The sequence below is a fragment of the Silurus aristotelis genome, assembly GCF_946808225.1.
Source record: "Silurus aristotelis genome assembly, chromosome: 11".
NCBI classification, from domain to species: Eukaryota; Metazoa; Chordata; class Actinopteri; order Siluriformes; family Siluridae; genus Silurus; species Silurus aristotelis.
Window position 1 is genome coordinate 27,936,975 of NC_139584.1, and position 27,500 is coordinate 27,964,474.

At 39.7% G+C, this 27,500-nt stretch overlaps 1 protein-coding gene across 5 annotated transcripts in view; it reads left to right on the forward strand.

The window, feature by feature from the left end:
* rimbp2b (RIMS binding protein 2b) overlaps positions 1-27,500 on the forward strand; it is a 92,754-nt gene that overhangs the window by 31,102 nt on the left and 34,152 nt on the right. For all 5 annotated transcript variants that reach the window (XM_083554090.1, XM_083554091.1, XM_083554092.1 and 2 more), the window contains 9 exons: positions 6,717-6,839; positions 8,740-8,844; positions 12,084-12,134; positions 12,599-12,619; positions 17,039-17,237; positions 18,784-18,959; positions 20,243-20,322; positions 20,760-20,869; positions 22,290-23,225. In XM_083554090.1, the coding sequence (XP_083410216.1) occupies positions 8,743-8,844; positions 12,084-12,134; positions 12,599-12,619; positions 17,039-17,237; positions 18,784-18,959; positions 20,243-20,322; positions 20,760-20,869; positions 22,290-23,225 (1,675 nt within the window). In that variant the 5' untranslated portion in view covers positions 6,717-6,839; positions 8,740-8,742. The remainder of the gene's footprint in view (positions 1-6,716; positions 6,840-8,739; positions 8,845-12,083; positions 12,135-12,598; positions 12,620-17,038; positions 17,238-18,783; positions 18,960-20,242; positions 20,323-20,759; positions 20,870-22,289; positions 23,226-27,500) is intronic.

Below are 27,500 nucleotides of genomic sequence, written 5' to 3' on the forward strand. Positions count from 1 at the left end.
CCTTGAGAGGAACCAGACTCAAAAAGGGGAACCCATCCTCATTTGGGTGACATCAATAGTTTGATCATAAATCTTTCAACAATACAGAACACTGGAGAGAGAGAACTAACATGAGCACTGGAGTATAAGATTATAAGTAATGTTCTTTCTACAGTCTTATACAGTTGGTAAAATATGACTTCAAAGTGTCTCTTTGAACTTTCACTTGAGTAAAAGTACAAAAGTATTTATCTTTTGATCTTTTGAATTTAAATGTACTTAAGTATCCAAAGTACTTTGATTTATTATGGCTATAATGTTCCAGTTATCAGTTTTGTCACACGATTTTTTGCTTAATCAACTTATTTTAAATGAAAAGATGTTACTCAACACATCGATCTATTGATAGAATGATATTGAGTCAAACACTGTCTCAGTGTTTGACTGAGAGCAAGCACAACTGAAGGAGGAGTGTTGGCAAACGTCTGTGTCGCTAAAAAAGATCCTGTCATTACACATTTATGAATCATTCAGGAAAAAGAGAGAGGAGAGAGATAGAGAGAGGGAGGGAAAGTGTGAGAGGGTGGGAGAGAGGGAGGGAAGGGAGGGAAGGAGAGAGCGATCACTTGGAAAGGGACTGTAACAGCTCCCTGATGCCCTGCTAAGCAGCAGGCTTTAGTGTGCTCATGGGAAATGTGATATCATTAGAGATATATTTCACGCTAGATTGATGATATTTACTGTGTGCTTCACCGTGAGTGCTTGTGCTCGCTTACACCAGAGCGCCTGATAGCAATCAGGGATGGAGTTCAAATGGCCAATGTTCGATGTTGTCATTTATTATGTAAGGGACGAAAAGCATATAAAGAATGTGCTGTTCTGAGAAATGAAGCAACAATAAAATAGATCAAATATGGATCGAGGGAAAAAAATCTTCAGCATCATTCCACTCACACCACAGCGATCTGCTAAACTATTACATATCAACAAGCTTGTTCTCTTACTTTCTAAGCTGCGGACTTCTCATGCAGAAAGAAACGTCAAGCTACAGCTTTATTTCTGACTGTTACACGCCGCTAACACGGGAGTCTCCTTCTATTATTGTTACTTTCAGACCAGCCACTGGTCGTCATCAACTTACGATGGAGATGCGTTTTACTGACTAATTACAATTACTAACAAATTACAACATATAAATTAAGGAATAAAGCTATTTATAGAACCGTACTATATAAATAAAGTATATATGCATATGGCAGCAGGCACATGGACAAGTGGCGGTTCACGTGTAAAGGGCGGAGTGCACAGTGCTACATTTGCCTGCCGCGTGCAAATATTTCTATAATTTGGCTGTATCGCTGTCGTCATTGTAAAACCGAACAATCTTAAGTTGAAATATTTTAGAATTCGGGGACCATCTGTATACTGTAATTTCCGGACTATAAAGCGCACCCATATATATATATACAAATTCTTTTTTTTTTTTTTTTACATAAATAAGCCGCACCTGTCTATAAGCTGCAGGTGTCTACACTAATGTACTTTACACAGGCTTTAATTAAGGACACGTTACACACGGTGTAACGGGTGAAATATGTTGCGCTTCCTTTAGGAGCATAGCGGTATTTTGGGAAAAGACCGGCACTGCATTTTTTCGCTATTACTGCACGTGTTCAAGACCGAGGAATATGTCCCTATTATTTTCTGATGCTCATTTCTAAGTTTCTTTGACTAACCCGTAAAATCTGTTGCCAAGAAAAATAAAAAAGCACGAGTTTTGGAAACCTGTCTGTGCTTATATGATTTCTGTTGTAACTGGAGTTAGCGAGCTCTCCCTTCACCCAGACTCAACGCGCTACAACGGCTTGTATCTAAACAGTAGCCGACCAAGAAAGTCATTGTTCACTGTCTTCCTCCTTCCTTTCACAACTATTTCTCTCGGGAGTTTATCTTTTGGCATCGTCGTGCGTTTAAAAAAAAAACTTTTTTCTCCCGAAGCCGTGCAGCTCAGAACACAGGTGAAGTGCGTTTTTTCGTTTACGTTCCGAAATTTCGTTTGTCTAATGTTATGGGGTTCAGTTTTTTGGCTTGAAGTTTGGAAAAACCCAGGAAAATTTCATAAATTAGCCGCTTCGTTGTTTAAGCCGCGGGGTTCAGAACGTATGAAAAAAGTAGCGGCTTATAGTCCGAAAAATACGGTACATGTTTTACTTTGTTACATGACAACATGCTGTATTTGATTCTGTTTGCTGTTAGTCTTGGATTACGCTGAACATCTTCCGGACAAGTCTCTCTGTCAGATGGAGTTGGATTTTATTGCCTTACCCAAGCAGCCTTATCCAGATTGACTTAAAAGACTCTATAAATAACATATGAACACTAGTACTGGTGCACTCGAATCAGAAACTAAGAGTACCCGATCTGTATATATAATACGGACAAAGGTATTGGGACTCCCCAATTGCTTTTCCAGCTATACGTAGTCATTCCACATACAAAGACAGAGGCCCTTCAATTATATGGGACTTCTTTAGCTGCAGTAGCATGAAATTCTCCCTTTATTTGAACTAGGAGACCAAAATCTGTTTCAGCCTGACAATGCAACTGTGCAGAAAGCCAAATCATCATCATGAATGAATGTGAACACCTTTTCTAACACCTGTGTGGCTAAATGATACACAATTCTCCACAAGATAACTCCAATATATGTTGGAACATTCTCGCTGAAGAGTGGAGGATAAATGGGGACTTAATTTGGAATGGGATGTTCATAATTCACATGTGGATCCTATGGTCAAGTGTCCACAAAACTATTTATATTTATACAGTGGTCCTCTGGAACCCCCTTGGAGTTCGGAAAATCCGCTAAATTTTGGACGTGAATTATTGAGGTTGACTGTAAATATATATACTGTATATATATTTATATATTAGCGCTCATTAGAGTAATTGAAATAAGCACCTAAAGGGTTTTAGGTATAATGTCCCACCTTCAGGAAAAGGTTTAAAATAGATCATTCCGGTTCATTCCGGATGTACAGCTATGTCAGGAACAGAGCAAAAAAAAAAAAAAAACACATACACTGAGCTGCATTTATACTAAAAATAGTCGGGATGTGTCAGAGCATCAGCAGGGAAGCAGGGATCTGGTCATGAATGTGGGTCACTCAATTCAGCCAGTCGTCTGGGATAACAGATTTACAACCGAACACTGAGGACACAACTTTTTTTCTAAATGTAAAGCCGTGAGATGATACAATGCTCGTCTCAGGAATGCTTAAAAGCGGAATTATGACAAATATTATAAGTAGATTGTTTGTTAATCGTTTTAATCATGTGGCAGGAATGCAGTTCATACAATCAAGCGCATGAAGGTCAAGAGCTTTGGTTAATGTTCATCAGAAAAGCTAGTGTGTGGTTGTTGATTCCTAGTGTAAGTAGTTTAGAAACGGCTACTCGAACTCACTCACAAAGGGAGGTGGAAGCTCAGAGGATAAGGCTCTGGTTCACTGGTCAGAAGGTTCAGTATTCCCAAGCCTCCACTGTTGGGGCCCTTGAGCAAGGCCCTTAACCCTCTGTGCTCCATAGGCACTCTATCATGGCTGACCCTGTTCTCCTTCCCCAGCTTTCTACCTCAGGAGTTTCACTGTGCTGTAAAGTACATAGTGACAAGTATAAAGCAACACTTTCTTTTAAACACTCAGTTCAATCGATTCAAATGCATTGTTCATGAAAGAGATTGACAGAGGCAGAGAAGCATTCTGAGTAAAAACATGTGAACCTTTGAAGGATGCACAAGCGTCAAAGAACATGATGGCGAGCCGGTCTATCTAGAGGCAGACACCGAACAAACAAACACACTGTTTGAGAAAATGGTATCTAAATCCTTTCAACATGATAATAAGTAATGATTCCCGTTCTCGTTTTTTTTTTTTTTTTTTTTTTTTTTTTGGTTTCCACGGAGATACTTGTTCCACACGTTTTGAACATTTGCTCTCAGCACACTGGATGATTCTTTGAGAAGAACAGATGCAGCTTCAGCTCGGAACAGTTGGGAGCAGGCGGCGGAGGTTGAAACCTCCCTCCTTCTGGCGCTCTGAAAAGTAAAACCTGTCCATCCTTATAACAACCAGAGAAGGCTCGCACTAAATCTTTTACTCCTTGTACAAGATTTTTCCAGGGGGGATGCAGTCCACACGTAGTGACCTACCTATCGCGTAAACCGAATTCACTTGCTGGCAACTGTATGGTGTGTTTGCAAAGGTATTTCCCCCTTTGAACTATTCAATAAGATGAAATGGACATAAATCTAGTTTAGATCTGAAATCTGGATGTGTGTATGTGTGTGTGTGTGTGTGTGTGTGTGTGTGTGTGTGTGTGTGTGTGTGTGTGTGTGCTCTGTCCCAGCTCTTTTTATCATCACTTACTCGCTGATCAATAAAGAACCCGAGCCGCCTGCTGTCTCTGCTTTCAAGCACTTCTAAGTGCACTTGAAAGAAGGAAGGTCCTATTTTTACTTCAGTCCATATTTTTTATACAGTGGAAACCTATTAAAGAGTCTGGAAAGATGTCTGGGCAAGTCGAATCCCTTTTTGATTGATTTCCAGAAGCAGGTACGAGAGACGGCGACGAGGTTAAAGAGGTTGGATACGGATTTTTAAATGGACGGCGAGGGTGCGAGGGTGCGAGGGTGACAGCGAATAAGGAAATGCACCATGAGTGAGATCGACACCTTCACCTGGCAGAATTTAGCAAGAGGAAGTGCTAGCAAACGGCATTAGCATTATTTTTAGCATTATTAGCATTATTTTTTCCAGTGACCCAGCCTGACATTACTACAGACATCCTTTTTTTCTCAGACCCAGTGGCACAGAAATATATCCAAAATATATTTTTTTGGCATATTTTGGCCTTATTTAGAAGCAGAATCCAAAGCTGTAACAGCGTGAATAACTCAGAATGCATAAAATAGCATTAGACCCCCAGTTTAACGTCAGAATCAGTTTTTTCATTCAAGATTTACATAAACATCTAAGTATTCCTTCATATAATCGTTATGCAGTGTTTATGAACGTAGCCCAGTGTAGCATTCATTTCAGATAAAATCTTAGCACCTCTTTAGCCTGTGATGTCATTATTCTAATGGAGCCCAACATGATTTCATATTGTCCGATCGCACAGTCACAAGCGATGCTGAGAGTCGTTTTACTGGTGAAATCCCTTGTTTGTTTTCCATCAGTCCTTTGATAAGGTCATGCACTGGAGACATTCTTTTTTCTTTTGACACGAGGGAAATGCCACTGCACCGTCAGGGTCCTGAGACAGTCCTGAGAGCCATGTAGTAAAAGGACAGACCGATGATGAGAAAACAGGCCAATACGAGCAATATTAACCCTCACCTTTATCCTATCTCTCTTTTTCTATTTTTTTTTTTTCCGTGTCTTTTCTGTCCTCTCTAGTTCTGTCTGTCCTTAATTTACACACTTAATTTTTCACGCCTCTGTCTTTATCTCACTTTCTCATCCTGTTCCACACATACACACCTTTTATCTCACCATATCTGTTTTTCTTTCTCTCCCTCTCTTGCTATCAATCTCTCAATCTCTCTCCATCTCTCTCTTACACACAATTTTTCCTTTTTTTGTTTCAATTTCAAACTACTCCACTGGTGTGAATAATTACATACTGTATTGCTAAAGCTTTGGTCAAAAAGAATTAACGTCAAAAGTAATAAATGTAGAAGGGTCACAATATTTATATAAAATAAAATAGCACCAATTCTTTTGCAGCCTTGAATCTTTTTGAATTGGATGCTTCAAGCTTGGCACCAATTTTTGGGCAGTTTCTCCTATTTTTTTTCAGCCATTTTACAATCTCTCCAGAGATGTTCAATCTGGTTCAAGTCTGGGCTCTGGCTGGACCACTCAAGGACATTTACAGAGTTGCCATTCCTTTATTATCTTGGCTGTGTACTAAGGGTCATTGTCCTGTTAGAAGGTGAACTGTCGCCTCAGTCTGGGGTCCAGAGCGCTCTGGAGCATGTTTTCATTAAGTATGTCTCTGTACATTGCTGCATTCATCTCTCCCTCGATCCTGACCAGTCTCCCAGTTCCTGCCATTAAAAAAATCCCCACAGCATGATGTTGCCACCACCATGCTTCACTGTAGGGATGTATTGGCTAGGTGATGAGCGGTGCAGAAGAATTGTAGTATTTTGAGGAAAATAATGAATTTTGGAATAAAGCTATAACATAACAAAAAAGTGGGAAAAGTGAAGGGCTGTGAATACTTTCAGCATGTGCTGTAAAATACAGTAAAATAAATGAGAATTTTTTTTACAATTTCTCTCTCTCTCTCTCTCTCTCTCTCTCTCTCTCTCTCTCTCTCTCTCTCTCTCTCTCTCTCTCCCAACTCACTCTCTCACCTCTCACTACTTTTCACCCTCCACCTCCCCTTCCTCATCTCTCTTTCTCTTCCTTCTCTTTTTCCTTCTTTCCTTTCTCTCTCTCTCTCTCTCTCTCTCTCTCTATCTCTCACCTCTCACTACTTTTCACCCTTCACCTCCTCTTCCACCTCCCCCTTTTCTTCCTTCTCCTTCTCTTTTTCCTTCTTTCCTTCTCTCTCTCTCTCTCTCTCTCTCTCTCTCTCTCTCTCTCTCTCTCTCTCTCTCTCTCTCTCTCTCTCTCGCTCTCTTTCTCTCTCTCTCTCTCTCTCTCTCTCTCTCTCTCTCTCGGCAGGTGAAGTATGAGTATGAGCGCCTGTGGGAGGCTTTGTGTGCAGTGACTGTGGAGAGAGATTGTGCTCTGTGGGAGAGGACTCAGCTCCAAGTCAAGCTGGAGAACCTAGAGCAGGTGCTGAAGGTAAGAACCGTCCTCTTCTCACCCGCAGCCCAATGACTCCGCTCAATCCGCTCAAAACCGTACCATTTGAAGCTCCGATTAGATACAGAGGTTCATCAACACTGGCCAGCACTCAGATGGAGCTGTTTCATTTTTCTTTTTTTAAATTTTAATTCAGGAAATTTATATTCACGATACTTCATCATATATAACTTTCTATAACTTGAGCAATATCAACTTTTAATAATTGACAGTAAAGCTCAAAGTTCCTTCTTTTCAAAGATATTTAAATTGTGTATGTAGTTTTATCAGGAACAGTTAACATTGGAAGTTAGGTAGGGCAATTTCAGCTGTGAGTCCCAAAAGCTGTGGCGAAGGCTAACGGGTTAAATAATATATAAAATAACCTTTTTATATTTCATACAAATAAAATAGAATGAATCAAACTAATGCAGTACACTTTTTAATCATTTTGATTAAATTGAGTAATCAATTGACACAAATTAAATTGATTTAAAAAAATTTAATATATGGAAAAATTTAATTAAATGGTTTGCATTTGTTAGACCCCAAATGGGTAATACAGATGTGTATGTGTGTGTGTGTGTGTGTGTGTGTGTGTTTGTGTTTTATATTTAATATTTAATTTTCTAAAGATATGATCTACTTAAATGTTCTACTTATTTCAGCAGACTTTGACAAATGTCTTCATTCCTTCCATCCTTCATTCATTCGCTCCCTCGATATGCGAAATTGTCAGGATTTTCTCCCTTTAAAAGAAATTCTTGAAGCTGGACATAAAACGCTAATGGTAGCATAAGCCGCTAGCCGCATTGTGGTTAGCAGCTAACGCTAGCACTATAGATTCTTTAGCATTTTCATGCATGCTCAAAACAAATCTTATTTACAGTACGGAGCGAGTAGCCACAGTGATGCTGTGTACATTTTGATATGCCACATGTATAAAAAAGTATACCATCAATACATCATTTATTTTTAAGAAAAAATTCTGCCCTCTTTAAAATAGAGGAGGTGGTAGCTCAATGGTTAGAGCTCTTGGTTACTTATCAGAAGGCCAGAGGTTCGAGCTGCAGTGCGGTAAGGGCTCTGTTGGGCCCTTGCGCAAGGCCCTTAACCCTTTCTGCTCTGGGGGGCAATGCATCATGCCAGACCCAGTGATCTGGGATTAAATTCTCTTTGTGCTATTTCTCAGACGCTTTTCATTCCAAAACAACTCTGAACAGCTTAACAATGTCATATGATGCGATTATTTGAAGATGTTTTGTCATTGATCTTTTAATGAAAGACTTTTGCTGAGCGATCGCAGTTACACAAATAAAAAAACTGTTCATTAGATTTCTTTTTTCGGGGGTCAGACTGTTCTTCCAGCTTTTTTCCAGAGTTTGATGCTTTTGAATGTGACTCTAATTCGACTTGGTAGATAACAATAAACGTCGGAATAATTGGAAGAGCAATCCTGGTTAAGATCAAGAGCTTAGAAGAGTCCGAGTGTGTTTTTCTTCTCTACGCCTCTACGCCTCTACGCGGGGCACGTGGAGAGACAGATGAGTGTGTGAAACGAACAGGTTTAAGTAGCAGATGCAGACGCTATGATGGAGATACAGTCACAGGCATTTGGAGATGATTCCGCTGGCTTTACAGGAGGCCTGGAAATGTCTCCTCGTGTGTGGGTTAAGAATCACTTTATCATCATTGACTCACTAAGAGAGAGAGCGAGAGAGTGATTTGTCTTCTCTGTCACCTGCCCCCATCTACGCTTTTATTCCCATCATTCTTTCAGTTAGTTCATCTATTTCTCATTGTTCCTCAAATCCGTGACTCTTGTCCTCCTGCTGACATCTCTCTTTGTCTCTTTCTTTCTTTATCTATCTCTCTCTCCCTCTCTCTGTCTGTCCTGCAGCATATGCGCGAGGCTGCTGAGAGGCGTCAGCAGTTAGAGTTGGAACATGAACAGGCCCTGGCCGTCCTCAGTGCCAAGCAGCAGGAAATTGACCTACTGCAGAAGGTGAGATCATGCATGAGGACATGTCTCCACATCTTGACAGCAGATATATTTCTGACTGTCCGTCTCCGGAAGAAGAAGAAGAGAATAAAACACACTATGACATCAATAAACCTGTCCTGTCGTTGATTTGTTGCCTGTTTGTGTTGACTTTTTTGTGGTTGTCTTACTATGAATTATTGTTTGGAAGTTTTATACAAACCATATTTTTTCTTCTTTATTTTGATTCTCAGCTTTTGCCTTGTGTTCTTTTTATTGATTATGGATCATACTTTTTCTTTTACTTGTGTTTTAACCTCAACTATGGACTTTAATTACGCTTCATGGGCATATTTTGCACCTGCCTTCTTCTTCTTCTTTCGGCTTTTACCATTAGGGGGCGCCACAGCGGATCATCCATCTCCACACCCCCCTGTCCTCTACATCTGCCTTTTTCAACCCAACTACCTGCATGTCTTCCTTCACCACATCCATGGACCTCCTCCTTGGCCTTCCTCTTTTCCTCCTTCCTGGTAGCTCCATCCTCAGGATTCTCCTTCCTGCCTCCTATTTCCCAATTGTCAAATTCCTACAAATTACTAGCTTTTTGGTCAGAGGTCTACATCTGAGCAAAGATACTACCTACAGGATGAAAAAGTTGGGGTTGGGAAGGTTGAGAGTAAAGTGTTTAGTCATTTCTTTTCTCTGTAAACTGGAATCTGCTTGCCCAACCCTTCCAGCATTGACACTACAGATTCACATGCCCCAATCACCCAATCACCTTCTACAGGTTATCTTAGCCCCGATGTTCCTTCAGCTTCTTCTTATACTCTTTAACTCTTATTTCTACATCGGGTTGTTTTACTATTGGGTCTAAAAGGTTTAGTTAAATTTTATTTTTTAACTTCTATTTAACCTCTTCTTTTCTAGGCACTCAAACAATTTTCCCATGACAGGCATCTGTAATGGTAAAAAAAAAATGGTACAAAATGGTACATTTCCCAGTACAGTTAATTGGAAAATATTTGTGACTTCACCAATCAGTCATTGGCTCTGTAGGTGCTCACAATTCTCACCAACTCGCGGCCACAATGTATTTTCGTGCGGTGCATTTTTTATTTTTGCTAGAAAACAGAATCTGTGACCTTACTCATATCAGCTGGGTCCCATTTGGATTCAAGACGAATATCACAGTACAAACATGCAGTAGTTACACATCTCTCAGGATCGCTCCCAGGAGCTATTGCTTGTAGCTAAAAATAGCCACAGCTCAGTTCGACCTCTGGAAACACACACACTATAAAGAACATGGGCATAAAAGGTCATCTCTATAGTAGCGCTTGAAAAGGTGAGTTTGTTACAATTTTAGTATAAAGTGCAGATTCTAATTGTTCAGTAGATTACAGCAATGCAAATCATTTGTTCTTATATAATCATTATGTTTTCTAACGTACCAATTTATGTGGGAACATTGAAAGGGTGGGATTTATGAAAACCAGTGTCAGTGATTCGTTTCGATTTGATGCGACGGAGATGAAATACGCAACTCAGGTCTACACGTGTAGTCTGCATGGAACCACAGAGGCTTTGTTAAAATCCTGTTGAGGGTTAATGAGAATAACTAAATACTCATTACTTATTGCTACCGAGTCAAAGTGAAACATTTAGCTGCAGGCAGCAGTGAAGCATGGTGGCGGTTTCCTGCAAGTTTAGAGCTGCATTTCTGCAAACGGAGTTGGAGATTTGGTCAGGATTAATGGTGTCCTCAATTCTGAGAAATACAGGTAGATACTTCTCCATCACGCAACACAATCAGGTGTCTGTTTGGCCCCAAATTTGTTCTGCTGCAGGACAATGACCTCAAACATACAGCCAATGTCATCTTCACATTGAGAAGAACAATGAGTCCTGGAAGTGATCCAGAGAGCCCAGATCTTAATATCATCTAGATTTGAGGCAGCCTACATCCACATAAGATCTATGGTTAGTTCTAGAAGACATTCGAAACAACCTACCTGAAGAGTTCCTTCAAAAACTGTGTGCAAGCGTACGTACTGTAGAAGAATTGATGTTGTTTGGCAGGTGATGGATGGCCACACCAAATATTGATTTGATTTGGATTTCTCTTCTGTTCTCCACTTTCTATTTTGTTAATTGCAAAAAAAAAAAAAAGATTAACACTTTTTTTTGCATCTCCCTAAAACGTTTGCATTTAGAGGTTAATATTTTGAATAGAGACCTGTAGAGAAACACATATTCATTAATAAATAAATGAGCCAATTATTTTTTATTGTAACGTAGCATAATCTAAATCTAGAGCTGCATTATAAGCTATTAAATAACCGTACTAACTATTACACATTATGCAAATTCCTTGGTTAAACCAGAGCTGGTGTGAACCCCTGCCACCTTTTCAGAAGTGTTATATTTTTTTCATCTACTTCATTTCATATTACCTGATTTAAATGTTGAGCGCCGCGGCGTCTCCGAACGCCGAGGCAATTGCTCAGAGATGAGACGTGACGATGTGTGAAGTGTGCGATGGAACGTTTGACACGCTGTCTGTCAGCGTCTCAGAAGCAATGGACTCTTACAATTACCAAGAAATAGGAAGACAGCGGGAATCAGACACACGCTCGGGAAAAAAAATCCGAGACGCACACGAGCACAACAAAAAATAATCGCCAGTCAAACCTGTTTCAGCGTTCATTGTGAGGTGAAGTGCATGATGGGAATGGAAAGAAATATATGCTTTTAGTGTCTGAGATTAATTTGAGGACTTTTTGTGTTTTATATTTTCATAGACAACAAAATGGTTGTAATGAAATCTTGACAAAAAAAACAAAAAAACAACCTCCACTCTTCTGGGGAGATGTTCCACTAGATTTTGGAGGGTGCTTGTGTAGATTTGTGTAAGATTCATTCAGGCACATGGGTGTGCAAAAGTCAGGTATGGTGTAGGTGAGGTGAGGAGGCCTGGGGTGCAGTCAGTGTCCTCTTTACCAGAGCTCTATAGCAGGAGATCTTTCACTCTAACCCATATGAATCATATCTTCATAGAGCTGGCAGCTTTGGGTCTCCTTGTTCAAGTTCAAATTTCATTCTACCACATCCAAAAACATGACCATTTTTTTTGTGTGTGTGTCATTTAATTAGATTTTTCACTAAACTACACTTCCTAATAAATAGATTAGATGAAAAAAAAATCTTCTTAGACTAATATCTAATGCATTTTGCCTAATCTCTAATTTTGATCACTCCAGGCTCAGGTTGAGGCGAAGAAAGAACATGAAGGCGCCGTCCATTTGTTAGAGGTGAGTATAAAAATGTGTGTGTGTGTGTTTGTTGCATGTGAGATTTTGTCTCTTTTCTGCTCAGCTTGTAGTCGGATAGACCATGCATCATTTTCATTTCACTTGCACGATGACTCATATCACCAGTTCTTCCTCGCCACCTGATATGAGTTCCAGCTTCTGCCTTGTTCTGGAGTCAGACATTTCCATAGATACAATATCACTTATTCTGGAATACAACGTAATCGTTTTTTTCTGCTTCTGTGGTTTATGATGTCCACATATCTGCCTTATTTTCACTGCACACTTTTCCACTGACACATTTACAGCTTTTTCTCGCTTTCCAAAAGACTAGCATGGTTTCTGCTTCTTTTTTTTTTTTTTTTTTTTTTTTTTTTTTATAATTCAGACTGTTTGCAAGAGTGATTAGATTTTTTTCTCACGTCTCTTGTCACTGTGTTATTGGTCTTTTTTTGCATATACAGAATCACTTGGACAGCATGCAGGTATTGGCCAGTTATTTTTTCCTTGATGTGTTTTTTCCCCTTTTTTTTCCCTTTTCCTCTCCATTTCCACCCTATTTTCGTCTCGGGATTGTGCTCCTGTTTACCGTGCTCTGTAGTGATCTTTCTTTGTCCTTCAACCTAAGATGAAGAGCAGCTTAACATGAGCTACATTCATCTGTGGGATGTTTTGTATTGGTGTAATTATTATTGTTTTTTTGGTTTGTATGTTCTTAAAGCACTAGTCAAAAGCCGAACACAGCTTTCCCATGAGGACTGTAGTGCAACAACAGGAGACTAAAAGCCTTTCATCAATGAGTGTGTCATAAAGATCCAATCAGAAGTGTCTGAAATCGGACTCAAATGTAGAAATAGTCATTGGTGAAAAAGATGAATGGGTTTGACTAATGAATAACAAGGTGTCTAGTTGGCTCGTCTTTTTTTTTTTTTTTTTTTACCATATAATTTAACTTGCAAATTATCCAGTTGTTAGACCTCTTTTTTTCCAAACATAGCCAATCAGCCAAGATGCGTTCAATGCTTTGTGTTCAGTTCGATATATTTCTTCACACTTGAGCTTTGAGTGTAATTTAGCCGATTTTGATTCTAAATCTCTGATTAATATACATTTCATAGCTTTTTTTTCCCCCTCTGTTCCACAACCTTCCAAACTTTGATTGTGGAATTAAAGCAGAATTGATTCGGATGCTAATGTAATGGAGTAACGAGAGCAGTAATGAAAATCCTTCTCGTTTTATTATTTTTTTTTTACTTCAATTTCATACAAAAAACATGTCCAAAAATTGTATGCTTAAAATGTTTTCTCCAGAATCTACACATTCGTGTAAAAAATATTAGACCTATTAAGATATTGAATACCATTTCCTTTGTTTAATTTATTGGGTTTTTTTTTTACATTTGTTTAAAAAAATTATAAACCAGGACATAAACATAAAAAATTCTACATTTTCAATAATAATCCTATTGTACATTTTCACACTAAACACAAACCTGAAAATATGAAGTTTCCCAGGATTAAGAAATCAGTTCTAATGACCAAGGCACGTGAAGATTTTGGTGTGTGTGTATGTGTGTGTGTGTGTGTGTGTGTGTGTGTGTGTGTGTGTGTGTGTGTGTGTGTGTGTGTGTGTGTGTGTGTGTGTGTAGATAATAATAAAGCAAACCTCTTGGTTGATCTACTAGATTTGGAATAAAGGGGAAAATGTTTCTGATGTTTAGTTTAGCTAAAGGCCAATCAAAGTAGAAGTGATTTATAGAAAAAAAAATAATTATTACTGTTGAAATTGTCCTGAAAAAACTCTTTCCTGGTCACACAGTGATTTCTGATTGGATTTCTGACATTGCATTTGAATGAAAGGACTAATATGTGATCTTTTTTAAGTTTGATGATCCCGACGTATGCTCACCCTTTTCTGTTTTAGCTACACTACATGGACAAAAGTTTGTGGACACCTGATCATAAGAGAACATCCCATTCCACAGTTAGTCTCCATTTGCTGTTATAACAACCTCCACTCTTCTGGAAGGATGTTTCACTAGATTTTGGAGTGTGCTTATGGAGATTGAGGTGTTAGTAAATTCATGTACTGATGTATTTAAGGTGAGGTGGCCTGGGGTGCTGTTTCAATTCATCCCAAAGGTGTTCAATAGGGTTGAGGTCAGAGCTCTGTAGCAGGCCACTCAAGATCTTCCACTCCAACCCAAGTAAATCCTGTCTCTTTGAAGATGATCTGGCATTGTGCACAAGGTCATGCTGGAACAGATTTTGGTCTCCTAGTTCGAACAAAGGGAAAATGTAATGCCACCACATCATAAGACCTTCTATACAATTGCTTGCCTTCAACTTTGAGGTAACAGTTTGGGGTAGAACTTCGAATGGCTGGAAAAGTCAGGTGTCCTAATACATTTGTTCATGTAGTATATCAGTTCTGGTGTTATTTGCATATTAAATCCTTATTTACAGGGTCATGAAACTAATATGAAAAATCTACTTCATAGGCTTATTTGGCATCTACAATTATAAGAACTGATGTCTTTGTTGGAGGAAATTACATGTTGCAGCTTTTTGTGTGGAATAATTGCTTTTAGTATGCATGCCAGGACATCAGTGATGTGGGTGAATGAAAATGTTCACCTGGAAAAAATAATAAGAAAATAGACGGGATAAATTGAAATAGTCGCAGAAATGTTTTCAATTTCTCAAAGTTCTGAGAATAACAAGAATTACCAATGATCTCCTGGCTACAATGCTTTGGGAAACTCAACCCAGAGAATTACGAGTTCAATGATTCAACGACTGGGTCCATGCTCTTCACTCTGCTCAGTTGAATCCTGCCTGAAATTATGAGGCACTTAAAATACAGCATCATGAACAGAAAAGACAAATCTAACAGGCCGGGAAAACAGTAGGTCCCACAGTTTGTAGCCGACTTACCCAGGATAGTGTTCAAAGCCGTCTACTTAACCCTTTGTGTATTTATATCTGTTGCATGGCCTCCTTTTAATTGCACTTGGCTTGTTAGCAATAACTCTAAAAATGAAGTAGGGTTTGGTAAGGATTCGTTCTGAACCCAGTTCACTTATCGAAGTGAACTGGGTTCCGAACGAATCCTAACCAAACCCTACTTCATTTTCAGAGAGGTGTCTCAATCATATACACATTATAAGCATATACACATTATGCCATCATTATTATGAAGAAAAACAACAATATTGAGTACGTCAGGGGTTTGTGTCGAAATATGATGATTTAAGGTGGAGACACACCAAACTGACTCTAAAGAACTAGCTCTGAGGAAAGCCAGCTGTGGCATCGTCTCGCATCGTTTCTTCTTACAAATTCTTTCAAAAACCCTGGATTTTTTTTATATTGAATTCTTTTGTAGTCTATGCCGTATTTAATGCAATTTTGAGGTGGTATGAAAAAGTTTAGAGACTAACGGTGCTAACTGGTGCTATTCTGACCACGATTTCATCATCAACAGCAAGTTAGAACAAAGAGCAGCCGTGAAATTCTGCTGCAACGAGTCAGTTGAGAGTTAAGGAAGAGAGATCAGGAAAACCTTCAACGAGCTCAACCCCTGAAAATGTCGAAACCATTCGCCAACTTATGCATGATGATGTCCGCATGATCTCACTTCCACGCCCACCCTACTCGCCGGATTTGACTTTGATGAAGATCCAGCAAAAGGTCACTGTTTTGACACCGTTTCCGTAGAAAAGAAGACTTCCAGGACCCATTCCAGATCTGGCAGGAACACTGGGAGCACTGTATTGCTGTGCAAGGGGACTTTTAACGGTGATAGTGTGTAAATGTAGATAAATAAAGTACCTTCTTATAAACAGAGTTGGTCATTAAAACCTTTTGATACCACCTCGTATGTGGTAAGCCATGGTATTAAAATAATCCACTGGTCAAATGAGGTGACAAGACAAGTGGCAAGAATGACAACACGTGTCTGTGCATTTCCTTTTTTACTCCTTTGTTGTTTGCTTTAATCCGTTTTGTTTCTTGTGTTCTCTTTCTCCGAGCTTCGCCGCCGATTCAGCATGCAGAACAGCCGACTGACACTTAAAAACCACCTGACATTGCTCGACATTGCCCGACTTCTGGCTTAGTGTGTCCTGGCCTTACATGAACATCCTCTGTCCTAAACCTGCTCGATGTTCATATATCCAATACTGCATGGCATAGCTGTAAATGCAATGATAAGGGCATGTGTGCAGGCGCTTGCATTTTAATAACTACATCACACTGTCAGTAAATTCTTCATTCTGATTGGTCAGAAAATTTTCCTTTTCTAGTCAGATATAGTGATGGCCACTAGTGGATATTCGTGGACACTTTTCAAAAAGTTGTATTTTCTTTACTTTGCTCTAATACTTTCTTATTTTGCACAACCAGGTTTTTTTTCTCAGTGTAGTTTGTCATGAATCTGATATTCCGCTTCAATCCTACAGTTTAACCTGAACATTTCTTTTGAAAAACTAAATATAAGCCAACATCCGCAAAACGCAAGTGAAACTGTTGACATGCCTTCACACAAGGAACATCATGTAATTAAGCAAATTAACAAAGTTAATACAATATTTACTGACTGTAGAAAAATAAGTAAAAATGGAGCACAGTTTAAGGTTCTACCAGTTTGACTGGGATTTGAGTTTCCCGCTGGAAATAACTTACAATAAACTGAGTTTCCCCACTGGAAATTTGGGAAACCAGTTCCCACTGGGAACCTGTTAAAGTTATAACTTACAATGAGGTGAATTTCACTGGAATTTATTAGTTTTTTGTCCATCTCCACACTCTTTCTTATCTGCCCTTTTCTTTATATCACTCACTCTCCTGATCTGTTTCTGTCCCTTGTTCTATTTTTTGCCTCTGTTTTTTTCCCCTCTCAGGCGAAGGTGAGGGAGTTGGAGGAGCGATGTCGATCTCAGAGCGAGCAGTTTAACATGCTGTCGAAGGAGCTTGAGCGCTTCAGGGTGCAGGCTGGGAAGTTGGACCTGCTCGGCTCCGGACAGCTGACGGGAGGAGACATGGCCGACTCGCCCAGCAAATCACAATCGCTGCACTCGCTCCTCAACGGCCTGGGAAAGGGTGTGCGACACACACACTTCTTTCTTTCTTTCTTTCTTTCTTTCTTTCTTTCTTTCTTTCTTTCTTTCTTTCTTTCAAACAAGTTTTATTTCTTCTTATATTTTCTTTTTTCAAACTTGCTTTTCTTTTTTTCTTCAAACTTTTCTTTCTTTCTTTGTTTCTTTCCTTTGTTTTTAACTTTTTTTTTCCTTCCTGTTTTTTCCTTTCTTTCTTTCTCTCTGTTTTTGAGGACTTTTCACAGCATCTTCATGACACTATCATCAAAATAACACAGAATAAATATATATTTATAATAATAAATATATATTTATATTATATATATTAAATATATATCAAATATGCATTGCACTATTTTGTAAACATTTGTGGTGCATTCAGATGCTAAAAACTCGCTGTTCATGTGGTAAAAATGACAAGACGCTAGAAACACTAGCTAGCGAACGACTGATGTTAACGCTCTGTGTCTCTACAATGAAACAGTAAAGTAGTGCTGGAAGTAAATGTCAACATTTACCTCAGATTTATTGTCAGGCTGCTGAGAAACAGTTCATGCAGTAGTTTAGCATCACATACAGAGAGTGTTGAAGTTTGTCTGTTCAGGGACTCACGCGAGGACTCACATGGCAGCAGGTGTGCAGTGTTGAGCTGGAACAGAAATTGAGTCTATATGGGAGTAATGAAGCCATCAATCATACAATACCCCTCGCTTTTCCATGTCATGTCCTGTGGTTATTACGTCCCTGTGCATGCTGGGAGCATGTGTGAAGTTCGAGCTGACCTTTAGCTGGAGATGGATTGGATGTATGGATGATTAGCTGTGAAGATAGATGGAGCTGTGGACAGATTGTGTGTGCAGGGAATATTGTTGAAAGAGAATGGGGTGTAATGAAATTACTGCACTTGTTTTGTTACGCTCAACTCAATAAAACAGCACTGTTGAAGGAGTTTGATCGGTCAGAAATTGTGAATTTCTATGGATTATGCATCATGTTTAACATGACTACGTTCACACAAGCATCACCAGTCATTGTATTATGAAGTCATCAGTAGGCGTTCCAACTTTGTGTGGATTTTCGAATGTAGCTTCAGAAAAATCTGAGACTGACGGCTGATTATAACTACAACAAGGAAGATGTCCGTACTCAATTCAATGAAATTCATTTTAGTTCCTTTTAATTGTGTTTGCCCCTAATGAGCAAGGAAAAACTCCCTGAGACGGCATGAGGAGCTTGAGAGGAGCCAGATTCAAAAGGGAACCAATCCTCATCCTCATATTTTTTTTCATTGCATCATATTGTGTTGAATTGAAGGAAATCGGATCGCACTGCATCACAATAGTGGTGAATCAAATCGCATCAGTAGCTCCTTCATATGTATCTTTAATGTATCGTATCGTTGGCTATGCATTGAGATGTGAATCGCATCGGCCTCGGTTAAGGAGATGCACATCCCTAGTTAATAATAATACACGACTTTATTCTGGTGACCCTGACTCCACTTCACACCACAATAGAATGTTGTATTGTGTATTGTTTGTGTCATGTAGGAAACGAAGGCTCCTTGAGCAAGTCTATGATCTCGGAATTCATTCGACCTCTGCAGATGAGCTCGGGAGAGAAGGCGGAGCTACTGTCTGTCAAAACCAGTTTCCTGTCTCGGAGCACACCCTCCAGCCCCCGGCGGACCTGTCTCTCCGAGGTCCGTCCAATCCTCACTGCTGCTGTGAGTCGACCTGTCAATGTGCTGCTCATTCAAACGATCAATCATACTGCCATTTGACACTCGGTCCTGAAGTCACACATACAAGTTACACACACACACATATACACACACACACACACACACACACACACACACACACACACACACACACACACACACACACAGGACCAACTCTGCTGTGGATAAATCTTTAAAGTATCTTAAATATGACCCCATATAACGTTTGTGTACACCTTTTCATAAGATTGGTATGGTATCTTTTTTGTACATCCCATTCCACATTTAGTCTCCAAGTGCTCCACTCTTCTGGAAAGATGTTCCACTAGATTTTGTGAAGATTAGTGCTCATTTATCTACAAGGCTGTTTGTAAAGTCAGGTACTAATGTAGGTTTGAGGAGGCAGTGTGCACATTCATTTATGTTCAATAGGGTTGAGGATCAGAGCTCTGTAGCAGGAGATCTTCCACTCCAACCCATGTAAGGCATATCTACATGGAGTTGGCTCTGTGCACAGCTGAAACAGGTTTGGGTCTCCTAGTTGAAGTGAAGGGAAAATTTTATTCTCCCGCATCTTCAAGACGTTTTATAGCATTGTGTGCCTCCAAGTTGTGCTAACGGTTTGGGGAAGAAGGAAATACGGTTGGAAATAAAGTGTATGGCTCTCCATAGAGTGGATCTCCATAGAGGCCAGTCTGATCGAGCTTTCCATGCAATCGAACGGCATTAGCTTCATCGCTCATTTCATTAGTGTATGCAGGGGAGTTGCGAATTTGATTAATAACATGCTGTTTTTGTTTGTCTTTTTTAGCAACAGTCCCACATCCCACCTGTTGTTCCAGGTTCTTATAACGTGCTCCAATAAGAATATTTTTATCTCAGCATGGCCGATGTCATCGAGTTCGAATGTAAATAACGGTTTGTTGTTGGTGGCTTTAATGGCTGGAGGTCACCGAGTGAAAACGGCCCACTGATAATGATCACAGCCACAGTGTGAGCCCAGTTAATAACACAGTGTCGTCTTCTCATAAGCCAGGAGCTGTGTGTGTGTGTGTATGTGTGGGTGTGTATGTGTGTGTAAAAAGAGTGTGAATTGTCCAATCTGTCTGTTCAGAGTGTGTCCTGCTGGTGTTATTGGCCTCCTCACACAACATGCTTCATCATCCATCCTGCACACTGCACACTTCATACTGCATATTTAATGACGGTGCACAATTATTATACGTCTTGTGACGTATAAATTGGATATGAAAGTCTAGAGTTTCATGTCCTCCTTCCATTTTCAGATGGAGAGAGAACTGAACCTGTCTCCTCGTGCCAAGCCCCGGTACGTGGGAAAGGTCCGGCTGTGTGTCGCCCGCTATAAGTAAGTATTATTTCAGCTCAAATCGATGCTTTCTGGAGAAGATGTACACCAGTGTACCGTATTCATAAAACCTTTATAGATTTATTAAATTTAGTTTGATTTATTGTGTTGCGCTTTTAACAATGAACATCCAAACATTAAAGCAGCTTTACACAAATGGTAATAAAGAATAACTAAGATGTTCTTTATAAGTGTTAGTTCGTCCCTAATGAGTGAGCCGGTGGTGACTGTGGCAAGGAAAAACTCCCTGAGATGGCATAAGGAAGAAACATTGAGAGGAACCAGACTCAAGCGGGAACCCCATCCTCATCACCGAATGTCTATCCATTACAGTTAAACCTTGTTGAGATGTGCAGTGATAATCAAACGCAACCTGTAGTCCTGAGTCAGTGTAGCAGACTGTTGATATTAAGTAATGTATGACCTTTTTTCTACAGTTATAATCCATATGACGGCCCTAATGAGCATCCAGAGGCTGAGCTCCCCCTGGTGGCCGGGAAGTACCTTTACGTTTACGGGACAATGGATGAAGATGGCTTCTATGAAGGTGTGTCTAGCTTAATTAAAGCCTAGAACAAACGATGGTGTAAAGTATTTGGGTCCATTTTTTGGCTACTTTCTAGTACTGAGTTTAAATTATATAAGCAACTTTTTTTCTCTACTCAACATTTATGATTCAATAAATATAAGTACTTTTTACTCCACTCTACTGTGATTGACACTGACTGTTACCAATAACATTTAAGCTGCCATGGTTTATTCATTCTGCAGAAGAAGCGATATTTAGTTAGCAGTAGTAGTTCTTCTACTTTGTGACATGATACTGTCATTTTATTTTGTAATGAAGATCCTCTTTTAAAGATCGCTTTACTATTTTACATTTTGTAAAATGTGACGGCAATAAAAGTAATAAACTTTCACTTCCTTTAAACTGTTACTTGAATAAAAGTACAAAAGTTTTTGCCTTCAACTGAACTTAAGTATCCAAAGTAGTGATTTATTATAACTATAATGATCCTGTTATCATTTTTGTCGCAAGTTTTTTACTTAATCAACTCAGTTGATGTGAAAAGACTCGAATGTGACTCTCAGCACACTGATTGATTAATAGAATGATATTAATGACTCAAACACTAATTGATTTCTATTATAATCATCATGAACCCAAAACCTTCTTTTTAACTACTTCAAGAAATCACTACAATAAAGTCACGTGTGTTGTGGCGAATTCGAGTCTGGAGGATCTTCATCATTTATTCCTCTCTAAATGTTCTGCATGTTGTGGAACGGATGCTGAACTGTATGTTGGTGATCAGTAGATACACCAAGCGCCAATCAGAACAAGTGTAAAACTCGCGCTCAGCCCTGATTGGTGGATTGCTGGAAGTTTGACCAGTTAAGTTTTTATCCCCATAAATAAAAAAGGAACGACTGTATTTATAAAAAGTTAAATATTTGATTTAGAAATGTAGTGAAGTTACAGTAAAAGTCTCCCCAAATGGAAATACTTAATTAAAGTACAAATACGAAAAAAATCTACTCAAGTACATTAACATTTTACATTTACTTCCTTACTGTTATATTTTAGGAAATAAAACTTCTAAAAAAAAAACAAAAAACAAAAAAACTGTTTTTGGCTTTTCACTAACATGTGTCCCAGTGTTGAGGACTTGTGCATCTTTGAGCCCACGTTCAATAAAAATGTTAAATACACAAATACTGTGGAAATCAGATTCTCTAAGAATTTTACTCAAGTCATATTAGAATTGGAGATGTTGGAGTAACTTGGAGTAAGGTATCTATACTGTACTGTATACTGTACTCTTTACACCTCTGAGAACAGCTGGGTTACTACTATTCCTTGGCACAACTTTCCACCAGATATGTGATTACTGACAACCTAAAGATGCTCAGTTCATTATAAATTGTCACAAATATATATTTATAACATAATAATATTTTGCCAGGGGAGCTGTTGGACGGCCAGCAGGGCCTCGTCCCCTCCAACTTTGTGGAGTTTGTCCATGATGATGAATTCACCTCATCCTCGAAAGAACCGTCCTACCTCAACTTCACCTTCAACCACAGCAGCAGTCCAGCGTCGGTACCGAGCAGCGCAGTGAGCACGATCAGTACGCTGCTCTGTGAAAAACTGGAGGCCCTGAGCTCCTGCACGGGCACAGGGACGAGCAGCAGCAGTGGTGTTAGCAGCATGGGAATAGGCATCGACCTGGGTGTCATGAGTTCCGGCTTGGCCACCGAGCCCCTGGCGCCATGCGGCACGAGTACGAGCACGGTCATGCTGGATGTAAGCGTGGACGAAGTCGGAGAAGACATAGTGCCTTACCCGCGGCGCCTGTCACTCATCAAACAGCTTGCGAAGAGCGTGATTGTGAGCTGGGAGTCTCCTCATGTGCTGCCCGGCTGGGGATCCATCAGCGGCTACAACGTACTGGTGGACCAGGAGGTTCGCATCAGTGTTCCGTGCATCGCTCGCACCAAGTTTCTGGTGGAGAAACTGAACCTGGTGTCATGCGCTCACCGTATTTCGGTGCAGAGCGTGACGGAGCGCGGCCTCTCGGACCCGCTGCGCTGCACGCTGATGGTTGGGAAGGACGTCACGATGGCGCCCTGCCAGCTGCGGGTAGAAAAGGTGGCTCAGAACTCAGCTGAGCTCTCCTGGATGCCCAGTGACAGCAGCTACAGCCATGCCATCTTCCTCGACGGAGCCGAGTACGACGTGGTCAAACCGGGAGGGTACAAGTACCGCTTCTACAACCTCAAACCAATGACTGTGTACAAGGTGCGTGTGGTGGCAAGACCGCACCAGATGCCCTGGCACTTATCTTTAGAGCAGAGAGAGAAGAATGAGATAATGGTGGAGTTCTGCACTCAGCATGCAGGTAAGTCATCTTCTTGGGTTATGCAGAATGAAATTTAAATCCCATCAATCATCCATTTAATCATTCATTAAAAACCATTACAACAATTAACAATCTGGTTTTGAGAACATTTCAGCAGAATTCTTTCATGGGTCTTAAATCTGTTGAAGGTTTTTTCTTTTTCACCTTATTATTAGATTTGTGTATGAAAGCACATTTTCTGTAAATTATATATATATATATATATATATTTTTTTTTTTTTGCTAATTGCAACGTTTTTTTGGGGGAATTCTGACTTTATTTCCCACAGTTCTGACCTTATTTTTTTATTTCTTTAGCAATTTTAAGTTCTTTCACTTTTCCAAAATCTCTCCAAGCATCAGAGGCTTAGTTTGATACCATGCGGTTCTTCCAGTAGCAACAAGATCTCTCGGTTTACGAAAACCCGCGTGAAATACTCCTCTATGATTTTATCCATTGTTTCTCAGATCGATTTTTTGATTGTGACACATTTTATTTTCAATGTGCAAAGCTTTCTGGCACTACTGGTGACGTTGCTCACTTGGTGGAAAAAAGTCTAATCATTTGCGAGAAAAATTACGTAAATTACGAGAAGCAAGTCACGGTTACGAGAAGTAAAGTCGGAAATCACAAGAAAAAAGTCAGAATTTTTTAGAAATAAAATCGAAATTGCAAAAAATCCAATCAGACTCGCAAAAAAAGTCTGAAACTATTCGGGAATTGTGAGGGGAAAAAAGTCAGAATTTTCAATGAAAAACTTTTGGCTAAGTTATATAATAATAAATAAAGACAGACTTGTGAGAAAATATACGGAATTGCAAGAAATAAAGTCGGAAACGCAAGAAATAAAGTCAGACTTGCGAGAAATAAAGTCGTAATTGGGCCAATTTTTTTTTTAAGTAGCGGGAAAGGCCTTTTATAGAGGTTTGTATTACAACACACGAGTTTCTTTTCAATGATGCAATACATAAAGCTCAAAAGTGATGCCCTGGGTACATTTGTAATATGTTTTACTGTAACTATGGTAGTGCACATTACATTCCTCAGCAGCAGCATTGGCCAGAAACCAAATGCAAAAACCCAAGACGAAAAAAGACATTGTCCATAATTTTTGGTGGAATTAACAGCATAACTATATCATGAGTTATAAGAAGAAACAGCTCTGCGTTTATTATTTAACCCCTGTACGGATCCGACGAGCAGCACCAAGGTTATTTAACTGTGAACAAAACGCTCCTTTACATCAACATCCACGAGGCTAACATTGACCAGTCTGATTATTTCACAACGCAAGCAGGAACTTTGGGGTGTTTTTGTCTTGAAGCGTTCTTGCATCATGAATGCGATGTTCTGGAATGCGGATATGGTTTATGTACACTGTATTGCATCACGCTTGTACTTTTCCTATGTGCTCTATTCGACTGCTTTTTTACTGAAAGACAGTTCTGTCCGTCCGAGAAGCGAATTTCTTTTACGATGCAGTCACACGTGATTCACAACCAGGATCTGCCATCACGTTTTTACGCTCATGTGGTACCAAATTCACCTTCTTGTGCCCGATATTGTTTAATCATTGTATTGTTTATCGGATTATATTATGCATTTATTACTTATTACTTAGTATTTATTTGGCAGAATCTCTTATCATTTAGCATCTATGGGGTTAAGGGCCTTTCTCAAGGGCCAAGGAGTGGCAGCTTGCTGTGGCTGGGATGTAAACTCACCAAAAATCTAATGCCTTAATCACTAAACTACCACCTCCCATTATTACTGGATATAAAAACCTTGCGTTTTGGTCAAAATCTGCTTGTTTATATTACAAATCCAGTCTCCATCACAGTCCAGGGAATACATGACATCACAGGGGGGCGTGGTTATCACAGGAACACCTATAATCAGTTTAGTGTGAGATGGATCAAAACCTGGAAGTCAAATCAAAAATGGAAAAATGAGTAGCAGGGAGAACTTGAATGTTAACACGGATGACTCAAAGGTAAACTGAAGCACGTGAGAACAATCAGGATAAATATGAATTGTGTCGTGAAGGGGCGGAGACAAGTCACGAATCAAAGCAAGAACATCAACATTGCGGAGTTCGAGAAGCAATGACACGCTGTTATGTTATGTTATGTTATGTTATGTTATGTTATGTTATGCCATGACATGCTGCTACAGGAAAAATCATCAATGACAGGAGGAGGAATTTCAGCTACTCCCCAAAGTCTTCCGTTCAGGAAACTTACTGGTACTGGAGACTCCTTCTATTTAGTGATTTATACTTGTCACATGTACTTTACAACACAGTGAAATCTTAATCTCAATTATGTTAAGAAGCTTGGGTCAGAGCTCAGGGGCAGCTATGATACAGCACCCCTGGAACACATGGTTAAGGGCCTTGCTCAGGGGCCCAAGAGTGGCAGCTTGGTGATACCATGACTTGATTTTCTGACCTTACGAACAGAGCCTTGACCACTGAGCTACCACCTCTCAACGTTAAACAAAGGTCTCCTCTGTGTCTTATAGCATACACATCCCGCCGCACTCTGTTATTGCAGAAATGTATTGTAATTAGAGGTCGAGCGATTTTATTGATACCAATAGCTATTGCTGATAAATTGCTGATGTGCTTTTTTTTTGGCCTAGGCTAACGGTTGTAGCCGAAATGCAAGGACTAATCAGTATCAAGTGTTTTGTTTGTTTTTGATTTTTATAACTAGAGCTGTCAAAATTCATGCGTTAAATCGTGTTAACGCAAATTCGTTCTGTTTGACTATTTTTAATAAAAATATAAATAAATTAATATAAAAGAGGCTAAATTAAAACCTTCAATGCACCACACATTCATTCACGAAATCCTTTCTTTATTCAGTTAAAAAAAAGAATAAACTCCAATGAAAAATCATTTATAATAACTAAATCTCTTTTTTTACTGATGTGCCAAGTTTTGAATCAGCACCAAAATTCGCCCTGATGCACACATCCGGCAATTAAAACCGTCCGTGTGGAAACATAGCAAAATCTCCAGTTGGTGTCCAGATGATTAACCTCATTTACTTCACCATAATTACTTAAAAACATTGAGAAGAATATGTTGTCTTCATGCTCTATGTTAAGTTTGGTTTCACTAATAATAAACATACATTTGCATAAAGCATTAATATTTGTTTATGCGCATGTTGATTAGAGTAAAAAAAAATAAAAAAAGGTACATAAATGAGATAACATGACAATCGTGTGATTAATTGCGATAAAATATTTTAATCGATTGAGAGCCCTAATTATAACTGATAGATCTGGAGTCAATAATGGCGGACATGATGGGAATGTGGTGATGATGCTGGTGTGATTTTTTCTTTGGTTTGGTTTTATTTCCTTAGTGTTTTTTGCCTTGTTCTCTTTAAAATGCAGCTTCACTAAACCCTGCTGCTCTCTCTCTCTCTCTCTCTCTCTCTTCTCTCTCTCTCTCTCTCTCTCTCTCTCTCTCTCTCTCTCTCTCTCTCTCTCGTTCTGTTTCTCTCTTTCTCAAGCCCCGAGATCACATTAACCATGGCAGGTGGCTCTTTAGGTCTGAGAGATTGCCAGCCGTTGACTGCAGAAAAAAATTGCCCTATCCTTCATAAATGCAGCCTAACGTTTATCCAGTGAGGGGTTTTTCTCTGGCTTTCTCCCACCCACACACCCCTCTGTCTCTCTCTCTCTCTCTCTCTCTCTCTCTCTCTCTCTCTCTCTCTCTCTCTTTATTTTACATACACACACACACACACACACACACACACACACACACAAAAGTCTCACGTAACGGACACACCAGCCAAGTGAGAACCTTGATTTGTAGACGCTCTCTCCCGGGGGGATCGTGTTTAGCGGATTTGGATCTGAGAGAGCCAGAAAAAAAGAGTGAGAGAGATGCACTGAAAGAGAGAGTGAGATAGATACTGAGAAAAAGAGATGAAGGGAGAGAGAGAGAAAGAGAGAGAGAGAGAGAGAGAGAGAGAGAGAGAGAGAGAGAGAGAGAGAGAGAGAGAGAGAGAGAGAGAGAGAGAGAGAAGAAAATGAATGAATGCATATGGAATGGAAGTGGGCCAAGCATTTGCCGCAGTAGCGGAGGTGAAGCGATGGAAGATGAAAAGAGCGAGAAAATCACAGGAGCCAGGGGAGTGGGGGTGGGTGGGGTGGGGCAGGAAATCCAGGGTTCTGTGAGTTATCCTCACATCTGAGGGACTCCTCTCTCTTTCTTGCATTCGCCCACGCAGTACACACACACACACACACAC